This window comes from Colletotrichum karsti (genome assembly GCF_011947395.1).
Source record: "Colletotrichum karsti strain CkLH20 chromosome Unknown Scaffold16, whole genome shotgun sequence".
In the NCBI taxonomy this organism is placed as follows: Eukaryota; Fungi; Ascomycota; class Sordariomycetes; order Glomerellales; family Glomerellaceae; genus Colletotrichum; species Colletotrichum karsti.
This window is the reverse complement of record NW_024065916.1, coordinates 931010-953280: the sequence shown is the minus strand read 5'-3', so window position 1 is coordinate 953280 and position 22271 is coordinate 931010. Positions and strand designations below refer to the sequence as shown.

The window sequence follows — 22271 nt, the reverse complement described above, 5'->3', positions numbered from 1 at the left end:
GCAACCGCTGCCATGACGCACCCATGATCACTGCACCCTTTTGGGGTAGAAGGCGGGGACCCTGTCAGACGATTTTCTGTTGATTTCATTGGCTCAATCAAGCCTGACATTCACACCACCAGATTTCCGTATCTGGCATCCCGAATATCTCGACATGAGTTTCTCATATTCCATCCTCTTTCCATTCGTCAGTTGCATAGAGTTGTTCAATATGTACAGCGAAGAAACTATTTGCGGCATCTCTCACCATCTTCTCACTTTCTCTTTTTCAACCACCACAACAGACATCACTCAACCGATAGTGGCAACGTGGTTCGTCACCAAGCAGGTCCATTCATCCGTGTTGTAGTAGATCGTGTTGCCGTCGTTGTGCGTCTGTCCGGTGCTGATAGTATCGCCAAGTTGCCAGAAAGCATCAGCAGCCATGCCGGGGGTCGTCGCCGACGTGATCTGCCAAGGCCTCTCCAGCTCGCAATGGCGCTCAGGGGTGCCATCTGAGGTTGTTTGTGTTAGCCTCGATTTACGTCGGCGGAAGGCTTCATCAACTCACATTCTTCAAAGAAGCAAGGCTTGTTTGCGGCGGCGCAGTGGACCGCATGGTCGGTCACCCACTTGTTGCCGGCGTCGTACCCAACGCCCCCTATTCCATGTCAGCCACTCCCCTCTAACTTCTAACTGCTTGTCCCTAAGGTGAGAGCTCGTCTCTGCACTTACATGAGTTGGGATAGAAATGGAAGGTCGCAAAGTCCAGCGTCGTGATGTTCAGCAGACCCACCCAGTCGGTTCCCTCCGAGTATCCATACGGGTATGAAGTGGCACCGGGCAGTCCCATGCCCTCGTCGCCCAGAGTCACCATGTGGTTGGCGTCGAGGCTCTTGACGTACTGGGACGTGGACTTGGCCCAGTTGTAGATGACATCGGTGCTGCAGCCCTGGCAGCGGGGCTCGTTCGCAAGCTCCCACGCGAGAATCGCCGTGCTCGACTTGTACCGGCTGACCACGGCTTCGATGTACTTCTTGTACTGCGTCTGGGCAGCCGTGTTGGTGTACCATCCGTTGTGGTCACCACCGAAAGCGTTCGTGTACGCCTTGATACCACCGTAGTCGTCCCAGTTGTTGACGAAGTTGATGACGAGCTTGATGCCGTTCTTCTCGGCCGATGCGACAACCGTGTCGAGGCGCTGCAGACCGTTCACGCCCGTGTTGATGGTCGAGCCCGACGCCGTCAGGTGCTGGAACCAGTTGTCGTACTGCGGGACCGTGTTAACGTCGTTGAAGCCCCAGATGCGAAGAATCTTGAGGCCGGACGTCTTCAGGTGTCCCATGACGAGGTCGACGTCCGCCGCGTTGGTCAAGAAGCTGCACCAGTAGCAGTTGGTGCCGGCGTAGTACTTGGTCACGCCGTCGATGTTGAACTTCGTGCCGCTGGCCTTGGGGAAGCCGGTGCTCGGGGGCGTTGAACCTGACGAGGTTCTGGTGGAGGATGTCCGGACCGAGGACGAGCTCGCTGACCGTGTAGACGTCGCGAGCGTGCTGGTCCGGGAAGTCGTCGCAGCGGTGCCTAGGAGAATGAGCATCCGATCCTTCTTTCAGAGGTTCGGGAGAGCATACCAGGAACACACTGAGAATACCACTGGTTCGCATACTGGCAAACTGAGCCCGAAACACAGGTTGTCGGCCCAGTCCAGCCCTGTCCACCGCATTGTCCATAGAGAGCCTGCTGCGCCGAAGCAGCGGCAACAAGAGAGAGCACTCCAGCAACGACCGACTTCATCTTTGGAAGTGTTGATGTTGTTCCTGTAGACAACTAAACAAAAGCTTTCCAATTCAAGCCGGTGGGATATTGCCATTTTGTAGTCTTACTGACATCACGCAGAGTTGTCGATTCGCCTGATCGGAAGCATCAGCCGCAGCGGATCGTCGTCTTCCATCCCCTCGAAAGCTTCTTGCCATGTGACTCTGAAATTCCATCAATGGCGTTCCCAGACTCACAGGCACCGCGGACGTCTGGACCCTGGGATCGACTGACAGGTCACTCCGCTTTGAAGGAAACACATCCGAAAAGACGGGGCGCAGACGGAGTTGCACCACACGAACGATCAACACCACCCCGGGTCTGGAGGCGGATGAGCCGACGTACCTGCACAACCAGGTTACTATGTTGCATTGCATATGCGGGCCGCCAAATACTTTCGCTTTGCCATCCTCTGGAACGATTGAACCAAGATCTTTGCTTTCGCTTCCATCGATCTACCCATGATGAGGGCGTCTTGTTTCACCACTGTGGTTGAGGAAGAAGACCCGACCAGGCATTTACCATCCACCTAAATCTGTTCTTCACGATCCTTTCACTTGAGTGCCGGCAAAAGATTTAGGTGGCAAACACATCCGGCAAATTCAATACTAACGCCGGTCGCCTTTCCTGGAGTTTACTTCCGCCTCCGTATGGGGCTGCAACAGCGGATGGTGGTCCCCCGAATTCCGCTTTTGACATCGCGCCCTCAACCCCGCGAACGGAAAACAACAACGCCAAGCTTCCCGTCTCTGCGTTGTTTGAACTATCAACGCCCAAAAGCGAGAACAAGGTCATAGTTATCGCAGCTCGGGTCCTGACATTCCTGGGTTGGTTCCAGTTAGACGTTCTCAACCTGCGGGGTGTAATCAATGTAAGTGGCGGGCTCACCTGAGCAGCTTTGATCCGCACACCAACCAATACAAGTAACCAAAACAACTCTGAACGACTCGGCATGCGATGAGATTCGGGGAAGCCAGGTTGCACAGCATGTTGACAGGAATTGTGGCTCTTGATATGGCTTGAGTCCGGACTATCTTGCCGAAGTGGTGCGAGGCGGCCAACGCATCACTAACACGAACAAATTGGATGTTTAGCGGCTCAGTCGGCACCCTAATGGAAGTATAGACATCTTTCAACGGCATAATTTCCCTTTTGCCACAAGCTTGGTGTTCGAGCTTTTCAGCAATGAATTTCTCACACTCCCAGAACATATAGGGAAGTACTGGTAAGAGTGCGACCGCAGCAGCCACGACATCGGCAATAAGGAAGTGGCATGGCGGATAGTTGCGACCACAACTATGAACGCGATGCTTGTTTGCGCAGCTTCAGTATCTATCTACCTTATGGTGTTTATCTGTTCGTTACTCTTAACGTCTGTCGCTGAGGATTCTACTCGGCTCTTCTCTGTTGTTATCGGCACGATCCCGTCAGTACTGATATATAACGCCATCACTTTCGGACCGGGATAATGTTTTACTGCATGAGCAGCCCACCAGAGACCAGTGATCGCCACAGTTCCCACCAGTATAACGCTGCTCCAGTTCATAGTTGCTTCCGTGGTTGGCAGGACGAAAGCTGGTGAACGGATCAGTATTAACCAAGTGTACGCCGTCGGGGGCTGGCTCAAACTTACGGAAGCAGAAGAGAATGTCAAACAAGACTATGAACAACACTGCAAGTCCGTTGACAACGTAACCTGCTTTTCCCAAGTGAAACGGCCCACGCGGAAAGTACTTCCGCCCCGACAACATGTTGGCCGCGAAGGGGATGGCGTAAGACACGGAAGTCAAGATGATGAAGGACCCAGCCAACGCAAGGAAAGCAGTTGGACTCCCGAGAGGAATGGCCCCCAAGCCAGTCGCGAGCATACCTGGGATCAGTTGTCAGCCCTGATACGAGGTCACGCAATGTTCAACATGACTTACAGACAAACAAGGTTGACCAGACGGGACAACTGAGTCGCTCATTGACCTTACCAAACAGGTTTGACAACGGCACAGCATTGTCTCTTGCCAACGCCCAGTAAGTCCTGGAAGTCTAGATTTAGTTAGCAATTGACACGACTCAGACTCAAGTGACAAAAACTATAGACGGGCGGTTGCGCTTACAGTCAATGTCAAGCCCACGCAACATGTCAGTGTACAGCCAAGCATGATGAACAGCAGCCCAAAGGCCGCGCCAGGATTTCGGACTCCAGTAGCGCTAGTTGTTGCTTGCACATAGATATTTGTCAACGGAAAGGTATTAAACCCGCCTTGAAGGGCGGCAATGTCCGTGATGGCATACGACAAAGCAACAGCAAAACAGAAGGCATCTGCGCCAAGTCAACTAGATGTTTTTCCTCAACAACACAGCGTAACCTACAGATGAACCCCAAGATGATTTGCAGCATGATGGCTTTGGGGAGATCCTTCCTGGGATGCGGCATTTCTTCAGCCATGTGCGTGACCGAGTCAGGGGTACCGATCGTGAAGGCGCCGTTCAGAACACCCAGAAGGAAGGCGACCCCTCCCGACCAGCCGGTTGCGTTATTCTCATCGAAGGAGGCCCAGACAAAGTGGTTGCTTGCGTGGCGTTTGGGCATTGCAGCAAGGATGATGATGGTGACGATGCCGCCGACAATGACGAAGAACGTTCCTACATGCTGCGTATGCGGGGCGTACTTATTCGCAAAGACGATGAAGGCCGCCGAGCCCCAGAGTATGATGAGATATCCGCTGAAGACGTGAGAGGGCTGGCTGACGTAGGTGTCCAGGTTGTACACCGCATACATACTCACGGCAATGTTGCTCGATATCTGCAGAAGCGACGCCAGAGAGAACATCCACCCGTAGAAGTTGATCCCTGGATTGTAGTCGTGAGCACAATGCTGCTGAGCTATGAGACGGAAATTGAACTTACACCCGGTGAAGAATCCGAGGAACCTGCCCCATCGCGGGCCGCCGGCGATGGTCGCCCAATGATAAACACCGCCAGCTGTAGGGACCGACGAGGCAAGCTTGAAGCCGGGTCAGCTCAACATCTCGACGTTCCGTGCGGGGAAGCATCTATTGTGACGCATACCTCTGACAGGCTCAATCCGATGAGGGAGTAGTAGAAGACGGCGACAAGAAGACCATAAATGATGCCAGGGGGTCCACCGTTAACTAGATAAACCCCGGTTCGTTATGAGCTTCAGCGGGGGAGGGTCGACCTGGACTCACGGATTGAAACCGAAATGGACGATCCCAGAGCGACCCAGGCATTGTCTACCGTGAGGGCCATGCTGGCGAGTCCGAGGAGTCCGTATTGACGCGACAACTGATCTCGGTGGCCAGCTGCGTTGAGAGGTACGCCATCTTGAACCACGACAATTGTTTCATCGTCGGAAGTAGTAAACTCCAAGACGCTGTTCCGTGTCGTCGATTCCCTCATCCTAAACTTTCACAACACTACGTTAACAAATTTGAGCGAAAAACTGCGCCGAATTTTCACTTGTGCTGTTAAGCAATGTCGGTGAGCTTATGTAGGGGTTGACCGCTCCCAACCCACTACGAGCAGACAGATGCGGAAGCTGACAACGTGCAAGGCCTACAGAGTAGTAGCTTGCTCGGGGTTTTAGTGTGAAGATGCAGAACAGACGGAATATTTATCAGTCAAAGCAGATATTGTATCTTCTCAAGCCGTGCCACCGTGGCATCGAATAGCGCCATATCTTGAGACGAAGACATAGGACAACTCATCCCTAGACTCGCTTAGACGCTGCGTGACGGCGTCGTGCTAAGACTGGCGTTACATGGCTTTCGGCCTGTCAGCCTGCAGGAAGCGTCTGCGACCTGTGTCTCAGATTACTGCTTGTAAAACCGAACCTTGGATAAGCAGAGCGTGGATCAATTGCACACAGGCATTGGAGAGATATTAGCAATACCCAGGACGTACTGTATAGTAATCCAGTTGTAAGGTTCGCTTCATATTCGCGCCACCTCGGAACGTGATGCGGGCTGTCCAATATATGCCGACGTGATCAACCACTCACAAGAGCAGGATAGCCAGTGTTTGGCAAAAATGAGGCGCAACGTTTGGCTGTGCGTACGGGAAAGCCCAAGCCGCCATCGCCATCTAAGCTTTTCGGCCGTCTTATAGCGTGGCGGCTACGTAGTATTCCCCCAACCTCAGTGCTTAGCAAAACGGAACGGAACGAAACGAAACGAAACGAAACGTCTTGGCCTATGATGGTCACGGAAGGGAAATGGTGCCGAGATGGGATAAATACTCGGTGTTCGAAGAAGAAGAAACACCAGCCGAGGCGCACTGTGACCTGTGCCTGGAGCGACGGCCACACTCGTGGGATGTGCTCACCAACGTCTTTCTGGCCAGATACTTCAGCATAACGGCGGATAGAGTTCACGATGGAACTCGTATCGCCGTGTTTGCCATCAAATTCTGGTCTTCTGGGCTACCATTCTCAAGATTACTGAAGTAGAATTGGCGCGATGTGACCCTGACACCTGCAGGAAAGACGACATATCCTGTGTCCGTCCGTAGGAGGCCTGAACCAAAGGTCTTGGTCATGTTTACCTGAGAATTACCCTAATACCTATATTGAACGATGCTAAGGGGGAAGTCTGGGATGGAGACATCTCATCGGGGCATGAGCTGCTTGGGTGCTTGAGAATAGAGTTGGAGATGCTGACCATACGTTGAGTGGCCACGATGATTGGGACTGACGATAGTGATCATTACCCAAATTGGCTTCTGGGTGGACTATAAGCTTTATGGATCAGGATACTTGGGATAACATCTGTTGAAAAGAGATGGTCTGATGCAAGTGAGGTCCTCTGAGAGATGGGCGAGTCAAGTTGAGTTGACGGGAATGAAATTGAAGAGACCAGAGGAATAAGGTAGCCGCTAAGCCGGGTCGAGTCCACCCCCCGTGGGCCACTGTCATTAACCCCGCAGTTCGGCAGCTTAGCGCCGATAGCGCCGTGGAACTGCCTCGGATTTCCATTTCGCGCTTAGTGCCGTCCCTTTTCGGTCGCTTTAGCGAAACCTCCCAAAGCTTAACCGACCTGATAGCGCTAAATAATGGGGAGGTGGCCCTGAGCACAGCATTTCAATCATTTGAACCAGTGTTCCATCAACATCGAACCTCACATCTCCCTGTCAAACACCGAGGCATATGCAGGTCATTCAAAGCCAATTCGTGGAATACCGATCATTGTTCCTAAAAATGAGTAAGTTATGCTAGTTGATCCCTGGGTCCACGTTGCGGCACCAGTCGGCAGTCGTGCCATTTGGCAGTCATTGGCTGCGAAACCGCCATTAAACCTTCACAGTCGTCTTACCCCTGAATGGCTTCTAATACCGGCAACTTTCTGATTGCACACTGAAATCTCGCGACCCCAAGCGCGAAGCCGCGAACTCTTATCCAGGAGCAAAGTCTCCTGCAGCGACCTGGTCATGCTGTCGACTGGTGACGCATCATTGGCAATCTTACTTCGACGGATCTATTCCCGTCCACCCTAATACCCCAAGAGATCTTACTCTAAATGGCAATTTTTCTTCTTCTGAGTTCTTGTCTACCTCTCATCAATTCCTCCAACTTACGCTGGAACTTTTCTAATGGCCAAGTGGCTCGAATGACAAGCATTCCCTTGCCCGAACGGCCGCCGACTAGCACGTCCTCGTCCAATACCCAACTTACTTGTACGAACTCAGAACATCTCGCCACTGCCGATATCGACACCCAGAAGCTGTCATTCTGAAATCCCTGACATGATCTTAACTGCCGGTTCTATCATCCGGGGATGATGTTGGTAACCCCCCTGCTGTTCCAGGTCACCCTTTCCATTCATAATCCCATCCTGAGTATTACCTTGCCATGCCTTCGCGAATCCTCCAGGAATGATTATCATGTCAGGAACATGTTAGGGACCCGTGGGAACCGTGGGAACAACGCTAGTTTCCTTGCAGGTATCAGCCATACGTCAAGTCAGGGACTAATTAGCCCAGTGGGGCGCGACGGTTGTGATCATCATGGATGCAGAGCATACATAGACAAGCGAAACCCGAAGGTGTATGGCATGAAGCTCCAGCGATATCGATTTCTGTCTTCGTCTTCATTTCTTTCGTTGCTGCTGAGTGTTTCCATGCTCTCCAGTCAAGAACGCACTGCTTGCTGGACAATGGGAGGCATTCGGCCTGTTCTAGCAGGCTTCGTCTTCGCCTTCATTGCCCTACTTGCCCATGTAGAAGCTGTTCCCAAACTCCCGAAAACCTGTCCTCCGTTTACAAAAGGGAGCTTCACAATCCAGCAGTACCAACTTTACCCCGAGAATGCGGACTGGGACGTTGACAACTGCATCGTTTACTTTGGGTGAGTCCATCATCAAACTCATTCACGTCAGCATACTGATACGTCTAGATCACTGTTTAACGCAAGCGTTGTCGTTTATGACCCCTACAAAGATTCGGTTATCGACATCATCACGTTTGACGGCATAACCCACAACCCAAACCTGCACATAGGCGGCGTGCAAGTTGACGCCCATACAAAACTCGTTTCTGTTGTCGTCGATGCCGCTGCTGCCTTCAACACCGCCGGCAAGGATATATCTGGCGATAACTTCATCATCAAGTACGACCCCGCCAAAAAACAAGTCGTCTGGAACAAGAACATCACTGCTGTGACGAAAGGTCAGTACGGCGGCTTTCAGGATATCGAGCACGACCCCAGCGGAAACACCTACGTCGTGGGATCATTTCCGGGGACCATCATGAAGGTCGACCCCAAAGGCTCTGCCGTGGAATCGTGGTTTCTCCCGCAGCAGTTGGTCCCTTCGAAAATGGGCTTCTCCGGACTTGCGGCAACGGGGAACATTCTCTTGTCGAACAACAACGAGGACCGCCAGATCTACCGATTCAACATGAAGGATGACAAGGGCAAGCCGGAGCTCGTCCCCCGTACCCCAGAAGCGAGCCTCGATGCAACTGACGCCATATACTTGCCGCCAAGATACGAGGGGAAAGTGCTGCTTGTCGCCGAGAACCTAAGGGGCATCACCGTTCTTCGATCGAAGGACGGTTTATGGAAGTCGGCCGAGCATTTGGGCACGGTTCCTAACAACTCTTCGGCGGCACAAGGCGGCATCGTCACGGCTCCCGTTCAAATTGGCGATAACCTCTTCATGGTAGAGGAGTTCTTCACGGATACACCCGTGCCTGGCTCGACTGCTGGAAACAGAACAAATTTTCCTTTGGTTGATATCACATCCGACGTTGAGAAGCTACTGCGCAAGTCGAACGGTTGTTAAGGACTAGACAGCCGCTGCATAGCGAGAGCGTGACAGCATGAGAGCAAAACTACAGTTCTTCTTATGACATTTAGGTACATCTATTACATACCCAACTATCTGCAATATTGGCCGGATGTCCTCATGACGAATGCTATACGGGCAGCCAAAGCATTCAGCAAGAAGACTCTTCCAATAGATATCGTGTACAACCAACAAGACGGTGAACGACCTTTGGGTGTCATCAACCCGCTGAAGCCAAATCAGGCCGCCGAAACCCCTCCAACTCTCAGCCAATCCTGCGCAATTTCCAACTTCAAGGATCGAGGCCCTTGTGATGGTCGAATAAATTCGAGAAGGCGTCGCCGCCGTCACGAATGCCTAGGACCTCATTTGCTTCCCTGATCCAAGCCGGGGTCGGTCCAAACTGCGCTTCAGGCAGCTGAGCTTCTTCGAACTGGGCTCCGGGTCTGGGTGACTTCACTCCCATCCAGGCGTCCTTGGAACGGAACGTCCATGGGTAGTTATCTTCCTTGGGCTGTATAGGCATCGCCGGATTCTATCCGGTGCCAAACACGCACGCAGCGGTGCGGCCCTCTTTGAAGCCATGGAACTCGCCCTTGTCTCCCCAGATTGGTATTCCACTGTCAAGTGGCGTGACCTCGGGGACATGTTGTCTCGTCCTAGTGTCAACATAACAGAAGCCTCCCTCACCATCGGGTCTCATCAGAGCGATTCTCTTGGGCTCACCAGTGTCCGTGTCCACCAGGCAGAGATACCGGCCGATCCGAAATGGTCCGCGGTGACCGATCTTAGCGAAGCAACGTGCTTCCGCCAATTGAGCGGCACAGTAGGAGTTGTAATCATTGGGCTGGCTCTTCCATGGTTGGATCTGCAGGTATGGCTGCCCCGTATTGTTACTGGGGTTGAAGGGATCAAGAACAGGAACCTCGCGAATGGGGCTGCTGCTCATGATCGCACCCGACTCGTATCGATGAGGAGAATGGCCAATGGTGCCGGTCGAGATCGTGTTCGAAACCGTCCCGGAGGAACAAAACCTGCGTTTGCGGAAGGCAGAGTGAGAGCATGGTGTTGATGGGAGGTCACTAGGCTGCGGGCTTCGGGATCGGACGACACTCGCTCGGTTGTTTCTATCGGTGTCTGAAAGATCAATAAGTTAGGGCATAAATTTTGGACAAATGAGGTGTGTCCTGAAGAGCGGGATAATTGCATACAAAGATAAGCTCGAATATGAGGATGGCCTCCAGATGAGAAAGCGGAAACCATGGGATTCTCCGTCGGTCGGCCAGACGGACTGAATAGCGACACCGTCGCTTGGTCTTGTCAGTCGATGTCATTCCAAGAAAATGCCTAGAAGACTCACGAGAAGACAGCTCCTGGCGCACCTGTGACGTAGGCGCACCATCCATATTCAGCCAAGGAGGGCTGCTGGAAATGGAATCTTCGGATGGAACTGCCGCAGCACTGGGATTACTAGACGACTGAGGTCTTCCATCCGAATCCGAATGATCCAAATCCGAGTGTGCTACCGTGCGAGGAAGATTCATGTTCTTGCGAATCTTGGTGGCCCGATGCATGATGACCTTCTCGGCGTGATGACCCGGAATCGCGAGGCGGCCGCGGACTTGGTTCGCTCGGTCTTGGAGTCGGGGCTCCGCGTGGCGGTCCGGGATCGTAAGTCGCGCCCGAACGACATCGGCACGAGCCCGAATTTCTTCTTCTGCTCCTCTTTTTGGGGCCATTGAACCGACGATATGGTTAGACACCGTCTCTGGCAGGAGGGTCGTTGTCAAATATCCCCTGTAGTCGTAGAGGATGCTGCAATCCCCGCGATCGACCTAGGAAACGAAAGTTGAAAGACAGAACCAAAAAGAGGGTGCTTCGTGGGGTGTTGGGATAGCCGGAAAAATAATCAAATATTTCCAAGCTAAGGATGGGAAGAAGGCCGGCAGGATCTCGGATGTTGAGTGTGCACGAAGGAATATCGAATCGTGTATCTCTATCGAGAGAATTAGCAAAAGATTCTTCGTCTACAGAGAAACACTGGCTGTGTGTTTGGAAGGCACACCGCAGCTGTCTTACCTAGGAAGGTGGCATCCCTTCTGCGGCGCCTTCCTTCTATGGCGTGAACACCTTTCTTTGAACCTCAGCAAACATGATCAGGAAACAACACCCTGCTTGTCTCGTCACAAGTCTTCGTCCATAAGATGAATATCTTTTTCATTCTTCCTCCTTCGCTCTGAGTTCTCGTTCTGTATCGAGATTCAGGCAGTAGTTCCGTCATTATCTACCTCCATACCCAGTTTAGACCACCCAAGATATCCTGCATCCACGACTGAAAGCAGCATAATTATCAGGCTCCAGTCCTGAAACTTCCCCGGTTTCCCACGTGCCCGGAAAAGGGCCTCTGCAGTGTCCGTTAACGCAACTGGATGATGCTGTCCTTGGCCTTACATAGGAGGCATTGAAGGCGGCGGCTTCGAGGTTCCGTTGTTGGGAACGGATGTCCCGTTATTCGGAGGAGAAGGGTTTCCTTTGCCGCCTTTGCCGCCCTCGCCTCCCTTGCCGCCGCCCTCTCCGCCTTTACCACCGCCCTCTCCTCCTCCTCCTCCTCCACCACCACCACCACCGCCGCCGCCGCCTCCACCACCTCCGCCTCCGCCGCCTTCCCGGCAGCCGTCGGCATACAAACTGACCTCAGCACAGTTCGCGCCCTGGTCGCCTTTGCGATAGACGTTGTACTGCTGGTTCTCGGCTTCACACTGGAAGAACCGCGTCTGATCCTTGAACTTGATGCGTCCATCACAGCCAACCTCAAATCCAGATTCAGGCTGCTGGCCGACATCACACTGAAGAGTCATAGTAGGGGCTGGAATATTCGTTAGCTTTCAGTCCCCGTCAGATATAAAAGGAGAAACTTACGGGTCCACCAGCAGCCTCTCTTCTTGCCATCAGTAAGCTCCCCCTTTTCCATTCTCAAAGTCACCGGCTCAAGTCCGATTCTGAGCTGTCCGCTGTCCAGTTGACCAATGGAGCCGGAAACGGAGCCCTTGGCCCGAAGCTTCATCGACTTGCACTCCTTGAGGCCACCGCCCCCCTTTCCTCCGCCTTCGCCTTTGCCGCCGCCCTCACCCTTTCCGCCGCCGCCCTCTCCGCCGCCTCCGTGACCGCCTCCCTTGCAATCATCACCCCCTTTTCCGCCCCCTCCACCGCCGCCGCCGCCGCCAGGAGGAGGCTTAGGCTTGTCACCCTCTCCCGGCTTAGGCTTGTCGCCTCCTTCGCCGGGCTTAGGCTTGTCACCTCCTTCGCCGGGCTTGGGTTTGTCGCCGCCTTCTCCCGGCTTGGGTTTGTCACCACCTTCGCCGGGCTTAGGCTTATCGCCACCTTCTCCCGGCTTGGGCTTGTCGCAGCCCTTGCCCCTCCCATGCTCGTCGCTCTCGATCGACGAGCCATCGCCGTTTCCGCCTCCGGGAGGTCCGCCCGCGGGGCAGTCCTTACCGCGGCCGTGTTCGGCATCCAGGGTACTGTTATCGCTCCTGCCAACGACGGCTAGAGCGAGGGAACTCGTAGCCAAAGAAACGACAGTAAGTATCGAAAGACGCATGATGCTGTCCTTCAAGAAGGTGTCGGGGAATTTATAAACGTATGAGTGTATATATGTGTGGCGGTCCGAGGACTGAAGAGAAGAAGACGGATGACAACGAGCGTCACACGGAAAGGAGCAATCCCACTTCGTCAGGGAAGCGATGTCCTGGGTCAAAGACCAAAGGAGTAAGGTGAAAAAGAAGTCTTCTCTTCTCAACGCAAAAAGCGAATGCTGATGAAGGGCCAGGAAGGTAATTTCCACGATGGATGAGGCCACAACGAGGTCTTTCTCTCTTATTTATGCTTTCTTGAACCCCTCAAAGGGCAGAAAGACGCCATCGGAGGGGGGATATCGCTGCGAACACGAAGCAAAGTGAATTCGTCTGACTAGCCGGTAGAAGCAGAAAAAGTCTGGCCGGAGGAGGGTCCGGCGCGGAAATGCGGGATGGTGAGGGGGATGGGGGGCACGAAGAGTCCGACGACGATGTCAAGATCATGAGAGACGGAGAGTCATTCAGGGGGTGGGCAGCAAAGACCAAGGCACACGACAAGACTCATGGCCGTCAGGAACACCAAGAACACCAGAAAAACATCGGATACGCAGTTCACGTGGGCTCAAAGCCACTTGCCGACCCTCCTGCCCATCAAGAGTGAAAGATCAAGCGAACAACATCAGATGTAAGTCCGATCGAGATGACAACTCGTAGAAAAGGGGGAGGCGATGAACGTAAAATCAACGAACTAATGGACGAACAAAAAACAGTGATTTCCCCGAAGAAGTGGTTCGATTGGGCCAAGAAACAAGAAAGCTTAGATGGCCTCCCAAAAAAACTCTCTTGCTTAGTCCTGGAGGAAGTTTAAACCTTGCCATCGAATCCCCTCCTCGCTTCCCCTCTCAATCGGCCGATGTTTCCGGGGAGGACGCTGCGAGAGCGGGAGGTGAAGCGAACGGCACAGGTCGAAACAAGAAACATGGAGAGGAACCGGAGGGAAACAAACTTTTCATTGTCAAAGTTTTCATCGACGAATCGTGTTTTTCTTTGACTGACTGATGAACGAGGCTCGTCGACCTCTTCTATTCTGAAATATCTTGCTATTCTTGCGAGAAACTGAGTCGCACGCGAGCACGGAGTAACAAAAGTTGTATCATCTCTGTCACGATGTCCTTTTTCCACGGGGTAAGTACGTTGTCCTTTTCGACAAAGTCATGGGTATCATACGGTTAACAAAAATATCAAGCTCGACTCTTCCCGGGATGTGCAGAGCCTCGGAAGAAACACCTGCGGCTGAAAGCCCGTGCTGAGCTCTGGACAGGGAAGCAGGGGGTTCGCGATCTCCGGAAGAGCCGCATTCGGGTCGCGGACTACCGAACGACAGCAGCCTTGGGCTGCATTCAAGTTTTTAAAGTACCGTCCTGACCCTCTGATCTCATACCAGAGGTGCGGCCGTCGCACAATGGTAGGCGCCCAACTTCGGACACGAAGTCCTGAGTCGCCCCGACCAATAATGGTTGCTCTTTTATCCCACCTGGAGTGGGTGATGCTGCCGAAACTTCGGCGGCGCAGCGGGTGAACATCATCTAGCTTTCCCAGCTTCATGTCTTTCTCCTCTTCTTAGCCGTGCTACTCCTGGTGCTCCGGTCCGAAATAGCCCGGACCGAGGTATTGTAGCTCGTCTCCGAGGCCGCGCCGTCACCACTCTCGTCATCGCTCTCAGAGTCGTCATCAGAGATGTCGTCGAGCGGGATCACGTCGTCTGAAGCCTCGCCAGCATCTTCGGACGCCTCGGCCAAGGATTTATCACCCTCAGCGTTATCATCGCCGGAGCCGAAACCCTCAAACTCGTCATCTTCCTCTTCCTCCTCTTCTTCGCTGTCGTCACCAGCAATGGTGGACGGGCCCATGGATGTGTCGGGCATGCTCTCAGCATCGTCTCGCTTCCGCTTCTGCGGCATCTCTCCGAGCCTGCCACCGCGGCCCTCAATGGCCTCATCAGTTTCGGCAGACTCATCAACCGGCGCAGGAGTGAACCAAGGGATCTTTCCGCGCATGAAGTCGTTCAGAACCATCTTGGCAACACCATCCAAATCGGGCTCTCCCTTGCGGAGGAGACGACCGCTCTTTCGGGCGATCATCTCCAAGAACTCCATGTGGTTCTTCCAACCCTTTAGCTCGTAGGTCCTCTCCATATGATGGGTCTTGACCTTGGCGAGCACCGCGGGGATGTACTGTTCCGGGTTCTCGACGTTCTCAACACGGACGACACCGCGAAGGAGCAAGTCCTGAGGGGTGTCGGATTGAGATGGGGGTACGATACCAGGGCAGTCGATGAGGTCTAGAAAAATCTTAGTCTGTGTTGGGGAAGGAAGCTCGACGACGGGTTGACTTACAGATCTTCTTGGTGAGCGTGATATACTGCCACACCTTTGTCTCGCCAGGAATGGGTGCGACGTTTGCAACCTTCTTCTTCCTCAATGTGTTGACAATACTGCTCTTGCCAACGTTGGGGTAGCCGATGAGACCGACGGAGATTTGCTTGCGCTCGCTGTGCAGCTTTGCGTACTGCCTGAGCAACTCGATCAAACTGCCCTTGCCAAAGGGGTTGGTGATGCTAGAGTGCATCGCGAGTGTTGGACGAATCTTGGAAAAGTATCGAACCCAGCGGGCCTGTGTTCAGTTAGTTTCCATACTGAGGAAAAAACAACAACACAGTCATGTATGAAAATTTGTATGCTTCGCTACTAAGAAATACCACCATCGAAAGGCTCGAAAGAGCACTGGCGGACTTCAACTCAATTGAGGCAATTTCATCTCATGATGGGAGATCCAAAACGGACCCCATCAGCTCTGGTCCGAAAACCAGAACAGCGAGACGACCCTTGATATTCCCAGCGTGTAACGGAGAACCTTCCATTGGGGGCACGAGTGTGCGAAAGGATTCCTGACAAAACGACTGGGGTCTGGAGAAAGAGATGTGAAGAAAAAAGAATAAACTTACAGCAACAGTGGTAGGCACCAAGTCAGTCTTGTTTAAGACGAAGATGAGGTGCTTGTGAGGCGCCTCCTCCTTGAGGTACTTCTCAACACTCAAGCAACGAGTTCCCAAGGGATCGCGAGCATCCAGGGCGTGGATGATCACGTCGGAAGAGTCCAGCACACGGTACAACTCGTTCCAGATACGCTTGCTCTGACCCTTGTTGAAGATTGGCTCGATCGACATGGTGACGTGACCCTCGTCCTCGCCGCCAGCGTCTGCTCCCGAGTTTCCACTCAGCAGCTTAGCCTGCTCGAGGCGCTCGTTGTAGGTGTCCAAGCTCTTGTCAGCATCTTCCATCAGGTCCGAGATGGTACCTGCGCCAATCTTGACGCGCTTGCGCTGCGACTTGGGGCCGAAGGTATCGCCGAACGAGGATGTCTCAATCGTCATCTTAGCCTGGTGCTGCTTGACGCCGTTGGCGTTGTTCTCGGTCTCCTTGATCAACGACATGGGCAGCTTGTTGCTCTTGAGCAGGACCTGGTAGGGGTCGTTGGCCTTCTCCGCCATGGCTGAACGGAACGCCGTCAAACTCTCCTGGGAGATGACGCGCGTGTTGTTGAACCACTTGCGGTTGGGCTCAATCCGGGCGTTGGGGATATCACGGCTCTGGAACGAAGCGGCCTTGGTGATCTCGCCGTCGGCGTTGCGCTGGGCCTTGCCATCCTTCAAAATGTTCAATTGGCGCACACGCTTGGCAGTACTGCAAAACCCCTTCGTGTCAGCGATGCGCGCTAAGAATGAAACGGTTCATGCTCATCCCATGGGAGAGCAGAAGAACAAAAAAACTTACCGATAGAAATTTTCGCCCTTAGTCTTGACATTGGCCATGCCATCGCCGGTCTTGCCTTGACGAACCTTTCGGTTCGCCTCCTTCTTTCCGGTTCCCATCTTGACCGCGAACTCGCCCAGTCGTAAACTTGAAGAAAGGAATGGGGTGAGACTGGGCAGGAGTTGAAGTCGGTGAGTTGTAAAGAATGAGAGAAGGAGGTTGGAGCTCGCGCAAAGTAGAAGTCCTTTCTGCGGTGGTGGGGTCCAGGGATTTTTTTAGTGGAGTTGCTGAAATTTTTTGGAGACTTCGGGGCGACCAAGCGCCGCTCCCCCGAACAGCCAATCATAGTCTCAGAAAATACCCCCATAGCTGTGGCATCAAATTCACCCCGGCGTCTGCCATTTTTGACGCAGCTCGCAGCCGACGAGATTCAAACTCGTCACCAAGTTACGCTACAAGTGTGACACACCGGCGTGGCCCTATCAAACCCTGACATTCGAGAATTTCTCAAGTCCATGATCCCAACACCACAGCTTGCATCTCAAGCCCCGACTCGGCCCTGTCTCCCGCGCCGCATCTCCCCTCACAATCGGTGCCATTGATCTGGCAGAAGCCGTCTTGCTCACAATGTCATCAAGATGCGCCTGCGCGCGGTTGACGCGGCTCCCCGTCGCCGCTGGATCTAGCCTCAACCTCACACGACCATTCTCGACTACGAGCGCGAACCTCAAAGTGCCCCCCGAATCCCCAGGCTGGATTCAGGTCCCAGTGCCGCCTCAATCTCAATCCTCCGAACAGAAGCTCCCGGTTGTGAAGGGAACCCTTCCCATCCCTCGAGACCCCTTCCCGCGCAAGGAGGCCGACCGCAAGGTCCAGCCCGAATACCTCGAACAAACGGCTCGCAAGCCCACCAACGAAGCCTCGCAGAAGCCCGCAGCGCCCGGCTCCCGCCTCGACCATCGCCGCCGTATGGCCGAAAACCGTCGCGAGAACCTCGAAACTGCCTTGAAGGGCCTCTACAAGCGCAAGAAAGAGCGCGTGGATGCCACCACCGCCGCCTCGAAGCAGCGCCTCTGGCAGCATCAACAGGCGGCCGTGGCCCCAGAGCGTTCGGACGATCTTATTACCCGCAGCTCGGTTCTCTCTTCCTTGGAGACCTCGACCGCCGTCGAGCTGGACCCCGCACGTTACGAGCGCGCTGCGGAGAGCAAGGCCAGGACCGCAGCCCTCGCCAAGCAGAAGAGTGAAGCAAAACAGGACGCGCTCATGGAAATGTACATCAACGCTGCCAACTTCATCGTCGACGAGCAGGATTTGAACGAGCAGTTGGACCAGCTGTTTTCCGAGGACTTCTGGAAGCGCCAGGGCAGGTCTATGGCTCACATGTCCGACAACGCCTGGGGTGTATGGGGACAGCCCCCAACGGTGCAGTCCATGCTGGACGAGATGTTGCGGAGACAGCAGCGTGCTATCGACTTCCAGCAGAGCGAGCAGGAGAGGACCGTGACGAGGCAGAAGACGATTGCCGAGGAGTTGACGGGCGGCAAGATGGAGTAAAGGGACTTGTTGAAATGGCCCGCTGGTTAGCAGGGAATCGGCTCATCTGGCGCGTTGTTATCAAAATCGTGTATCGACCCTGTGAAACCTCACATCTCTACTTAAGTTGTGGTGGCTCGGATCAGACAGCATCACGTCTACGCGCATCACATTAAACCTGGGTGCCAAGTCACCTGGAGCGCACAAGTCAAACTGTACTACCATAGATTCTTTGTAGCATTATAAAAAGCCACCAATTGAACTTAACATGACATGATACATCCGCCAACGCCTGCGAAGAAAAGTCCCCATATGCACATTGACAAACTATTGCCATTCGAAATATACCTGTTGTATGTGTCTCTGTGGGATCTCTATGAAAACGACCGAAGCCGCCACGATGGTCGTACGACGGTCTTGATGCTTCGTATTCGTACACACGTGTATATCAGAAGTGCATTTCTTACCCCCGCGGGAAGGCAATCACCTCTTCTCGACAAGAAGAATGTGCATGGCAGAGTATGCCAAGACGATGAAGACTACTCCAAAGCATCCTAGGCTGATGACATCGGTCCACAAGGCGTCGTTGTTGAAGCCAAAGGAGCTCAGAATGGCTGCTCCAGGGACCGTGATGTCTAAACCATACTTTTTGTCGACCAGAGTAAGTTGAAGAACTTCATTGACAATAAGCGATTCGAAACCGTAGTGGAAGATTGAAAGGGCTTGAAGCCAGAGAGCGGCCTTGGGGATGGCATTGTGGTTGAGCAGCAAGCCGGCGAAAAGCAAGCTGAAGAGCATGACCAAGCTGCCAATAAGATTGGCAACGCCACCATCCTTACAGATAATGCCAATGAAGAGGCAGATTGCAGCAGCGGCGAAGTTGAAGAGAACCAGGACCAAAATGAACTTGAAAAAGTGGCCAGCATCGGGAACCAGACCCGTCATGGGGTAAATAATGGCACCCATAATAAGGGGCGGAACGATGCGCAGCGGGATGATATCGAAGAGAATTTTGGCGGCGAAATACGTAATGGGATGGTAGTAGCCATTGGCCCTCTCGCGGACAAACAGAAGTCTCTCGGTAGCGAAAACGTTCAGACTCGTCAGAGTGCTGAAACCGAAGAGTGCCAGCAGGAAGAAGAATAGACCAAGACGATTTTGGAAGCCCGGAATGTCGTCGGTCAGACCGTAGAAGAGGTAGCCAGAGAGGACAGCGAGGAGGATGGCGATGGCGTAGTGCGTCAGCATAAGAATAGGGTTCCTGTAAAGGTTCTTCCATGTTCGCTGAGACAAGATGATGAACTGCCGACCGAGACCTACGCGAGCGTAGCCCTTGCCGATGGCACTGATGTTGATGTTCGGGCCCTCTGGGTTGTAACCATTGGCATTTCGACCGTTGGCGCCTTGTGCAGCTGTAATGGATTGCTGGATCTCGTCATGCGTGGATCCCGCAATGTCTGACTCGGCAAAGGAGCGAATCAGCATATCCAGGTCGGTACTGATGTAGGCAGCAGGAGGCAGGTCATGGGGGTCTTCGACGTGGATCGAGGGAACGAAGCCGCCGGGCTGGTTTTGCAACTTGTAAGATCCAACATCCTCGCCACCAGCATCAGAAGAAGCTGCTGTGTCCACTGTGTTCTTGCGACGAGTGAACAGTTCTCGTTCTTGTCGAACCTTGACCGAATCTCGACGCTTGTTTTTGGGTCGCGAAGACGAGGACTCAACGCCGCTGTCCTCGGCAATGCTTCCAGGGATGCTCGCGATTGACTTGACTGCGGTCGTGCTGCTTGGGCCTAGGCTGGCAACTTCGGCGTTGAGAGTGCCATCATCTTCGGAAGTTGTAGAGCCTGCGTGCATGGTAAGATCGACAAGGTAATCGGCAATGTTAAACCCAGGAGGACAAGAATATCCAATGCGGTCAAAGTAGTCTTGACACTGAGAAAAGGGGCCAGAGTAAACAGCCCCTCCACGGGCCAAGAGGACTAGTCTGTCGAAGAGGGCAACAATGTTGGATCGCGGCTGATGGATGGTGAAGACAACGGTGCGCTTGTAGTTCTTTGCCAGCGTGACCAAGCACTCGATGACGTTAAAAGCATTGTAGGCGTCAAGACCACTAGTGGGCTCGTCAAGGAATAGAATCGAGGGACTGGTGACGAGTTCGCAGGCGATACCAACTCTGCGCTTCTCTCCGCCAGAGATGCCTCGTCCCTTGCCCTCCTCCGAGCCGATGAGAGAATCCCGAATGTGGTGGATACCGAGCTGCTTCTCGACTTCGAATACGCGCTGCTCCTTAGCGGCCCGGCCCATGTTGCGAGGTAGACGAAGGAGAGCGCTATTCAAGATGGTTTCGTGTACAGTCAGGGTCGGCAACATGGTGTCCTCTTGATCGACGAAACCAATGACGTTTCTGTAGTCGGTGTCGTTGACCTTTTCGCCGTTGACGAAGAAGTCGCCAGTGACATTGCCTCGCTTGTTCTTCCGAGCCAAAATATCGAGGAACGTCGTTTTGCCGGCTCCGGAAGCACCCATGATGGCTGTAACCTCTCCGGGATGGGCCATACCCTGAATCCCATTCAAGATTCTCTTCCCGTTGAGCTCATAGGCCACATTCTCAAAGTACAAGGAGGCGGGTTTGTGGTCCGTCATGAGCTTCAAGCTCTCGTCGTCCGAATCGTCCAGCGTGATTGCGCCGTACTTGAACTGTCTCCGAGACAAGTACCAGGTGAGGAGGATGACGGCGACGACGAACAGAGAGCAGGCAGCGATGATACTCGCAATAAGTGGCGTGTTGATCTTCTTGACGGGACGTTCATAGCCAGGCACTTCTGTATGGTACAGACACTCGCCGGACCTGCAGCTCAGTTGGATGCTGCTGTCGCCAATCAAGGACAGAATGAGATCGTCCATTGCCGGTTCGGTGAACTTGCAGTTGTTGGTGCCTCCGTTCTTCTGAAGACATTCAAACCCAGCGGGGCCCTTAATCTCCTCGACGAGGAAGTCGCTAATGTCAACGGAACCATTTTCACCGCAAAGCATGCGCTCGGAGATGCAGTTGCAGTCGATTTTGCCGCACTTGTAGCTGGTGCTGTTTTGGCTCTCGTTGATGTCGGCATCGGACGTGCACTCGGTCAAATGGCAGTAGAAGGACTCGCGCTCCTCGACCCAAACTGGGAAGATTAGCAAGACTGGGTCGGAGATCGTGGTCACGGCTGGGACTTACACTGGAAATCGCAGTTGGCCTCCTCCTTCTTACATGTGAAGGTGACCTGGGGGCGCTTGTCTCCCAGGAGGTCGGTAATCTTCTTGTTGGTGACGTCGCAGAGTTGGTAGTTGTGGTTGATGACCTCGCCATTCTGGTAGCAGACGCCACCTTCCTGGGAAGGCATGAGAGCGTCGCAAGCCTTGTTGGAGGTGCAGACATTGCAGTTGATGCCGGTCCAGCCGTCGTCGCACTCACAGAAGTCGCCGGTTCGCCTCGGTCTGTCGGTGTTATCGCCACGGGAAAGAGAGCCGCATACTAGCAGGTGTGTCAGTACTGCGACAGAGCGGTGGGGAGGGTCATCGCATACGTGGTTCAAGGCAGTCGTCACCGCCGAAGCCCTCGGGGCAGTTGCATTTTCCGGTGAAATCGTTGCAGCCGGCGAACTGAGTACACTTGTGGGCAGGAAGCAGACAGTTGAAGCTGCGCGAGGCATGATTAGCTACTGGTCGTCATGGCAAGTTGGCCACAGTCGGCAGGCCGAGCACGGGTTGGGCGACAGCAACAGTAACAGCAACATCAACGGCGCTGGGTTGAAATGCGAACTCACCACGGAGGGCAATCGGCGGGGCGATCGTCAAGCAGCGTCAGCTGGGCTCGCAACATGTCGGCGGTGGTCGAGTAGTTGCGCTGTGCCACCGCGACGGCGGGAAGACATGCCAGGGCCCCGATGAGGAGGCTCCTCAAGGCGGGAGGAGCCATGATGGGCGATGAGATGGAGAAGGACGCCGAATCGATAAGCAGACGAAGGAAGCTTGCTCGAGGTTGTCGACGGGGTCGAGGAGGTTGTCGGGATAAGGGAAAAGAAGGCAGCCAGAAGAGAAGGATCGCAAGATGATGGAACAGCAGAGCGACGGATGGAGGAGAAGCTCTTGGCCGCTCGGGTTGGACGAGGAAGAAGAGCGAGGCAGGGCAAGGTATCCGTAGTCGGTATCCGTACCTTTACCTTGAAGTTGGTGCTTGCGCACTCTCGGATGGCTGGTGAACGAGATTAGACGAG

The 22271-nt window shown here is 53.8% G+C and overlaps 7 protein-coding genes across 7 annotated transcripts; 2 read left to right on the top strand and 5 right to left on the bottom strand.

Moving 5' to 3' along the window:
* Positions 1-291: 291 nt before the first annotated feature.
* CkaCkLH20_05810 (choline transporter) lies at positions 292-5208 on the bottom strand (the record flags this gene model as incomplete). Its single annotated transcript, XM_038888528.1, has 11 exons — positions 292-494; positions 551-640; positions 715-1560; positions 3295-3369; positions 3428-3664; positions 3720-3831; positions 3903-4108; positions 4159-4638; positions 4696-4792; positions 4858-4940; positions 4998-5208. The coding sequence occupies 11 exons, from the start codon at positions 5206-5208 to the stop codon at positions 292-294; spliced, it is 2640 nt and encodes an 879-aa protein (XP_038746425.1).
* Positions 5209-7958: 2750 nt separating this feature from the next.
* CkaCkLH20_05809 (uncharacterized protein) lies at positions 7959-9086 on the top strand (the record flags this gene model as incomplete). Its single annotated transcript, XM_038888527.1, has 2 exons — positions 7959-8149; positions 8198-9086. 2 exons carry the CDS (start codon positions 7959-7961, stop codon positions 9084-9086), a joined length of 1080 nt encoding a protein of 359 aa, XP_038746424.1.
* A 538-nt stretch (positions 9087-9624) lies between these two features.
* On the bottom strand, positions 9625-10828 carry CkaCkLH20_05808 (uncharacterized protein; the record flags this gene model as incomplete). The annotated part of the gene is made up of 3 exons (XM_038888526.1): positions 9625-10226; positions 10301-10399; positions 10450-10828. The coding sequence occupies 3 exons, from the start codon at positions 10826-10828 to the stop codon at positions 9625-9627; spliced, it is 1080 nt and encodes a 359-aa protein (XP_038746423.1).
* Positions 10829-11536: 708 nt separating this feature from the next.
* On the bottom strand, positions 11537-12690 carry CkaCkLH20_05807 (gpi anchored cell wall; the record flags this gene model as incomplete). Its single annotated transcript, XM_038888525.1, has 2 exons — positions 11537-11955; positions 12009-12690. 2 exons carry the CDS (start codon positions 12688-12690, stop codon positions 11537-11539), a joined length of 1101 nt encoding a protein of 366 aa, XP_038746422.1.
* Positions 12691-14265: 1575 nt separating this feature from the next.
* On the bottom strand, positions 14266-16655 carry CkaCkLH20_05806 (nucleolar gtp-binding protein; the record flags this gene model as incomplete). The annotated part of the gene is made up of 4 exons (XM_038888524.1): positions 14266-15005; positions 15061-15337; positions 15669-16407; positions 16498-16655. The coding sequence occupies 4 exons, from the start codon at positions 16653-16655 to the stop codon at positions 14266-14268; spliced, it is 1914 nt and encodes a 637-aa protein (XP_038746421.1).
* A 355-nt stretch (positions 16656-17010) lies between these two features.
* On the top strand, positions 17011-18033 carry CkaCkLH20_05805 (uncharacterized protein; the record flags this gene model as incomplete). The annotated part of the gene is made up of 1 exon (XM_038888523.1): positions 17011-18033. The coding sequence occupies one exon, from the start codon at positions 17011-17013 to the stop codon at positions 18031-18033; it is 1023 nt and encodes a 340-aa protein (XP_038746420.1).
* A 462-nt stretch (positions 18034-18495) lies between these two features.
* On the bottom strand, positions 18496-21973 carry CkaCkLH20_05804 (ABC transporter; the record flags this gene model as incomplete). The annotated part of the gene is made up of 4 exons (XM_038888522.1): positions 18496-21179; positions 21233-21529; positions 21582-21694; positions 21822-21973. The coding sequence occupies 4 exons, from the start codon at positions 21971-21973 to the stop codon at positions 18496-18498; spliced, it is 3246 nt and encodes a 1081-aa protein (XP_038746419.1).
* Positions 21974-22271: the final 298 nt, after the last annotated feature.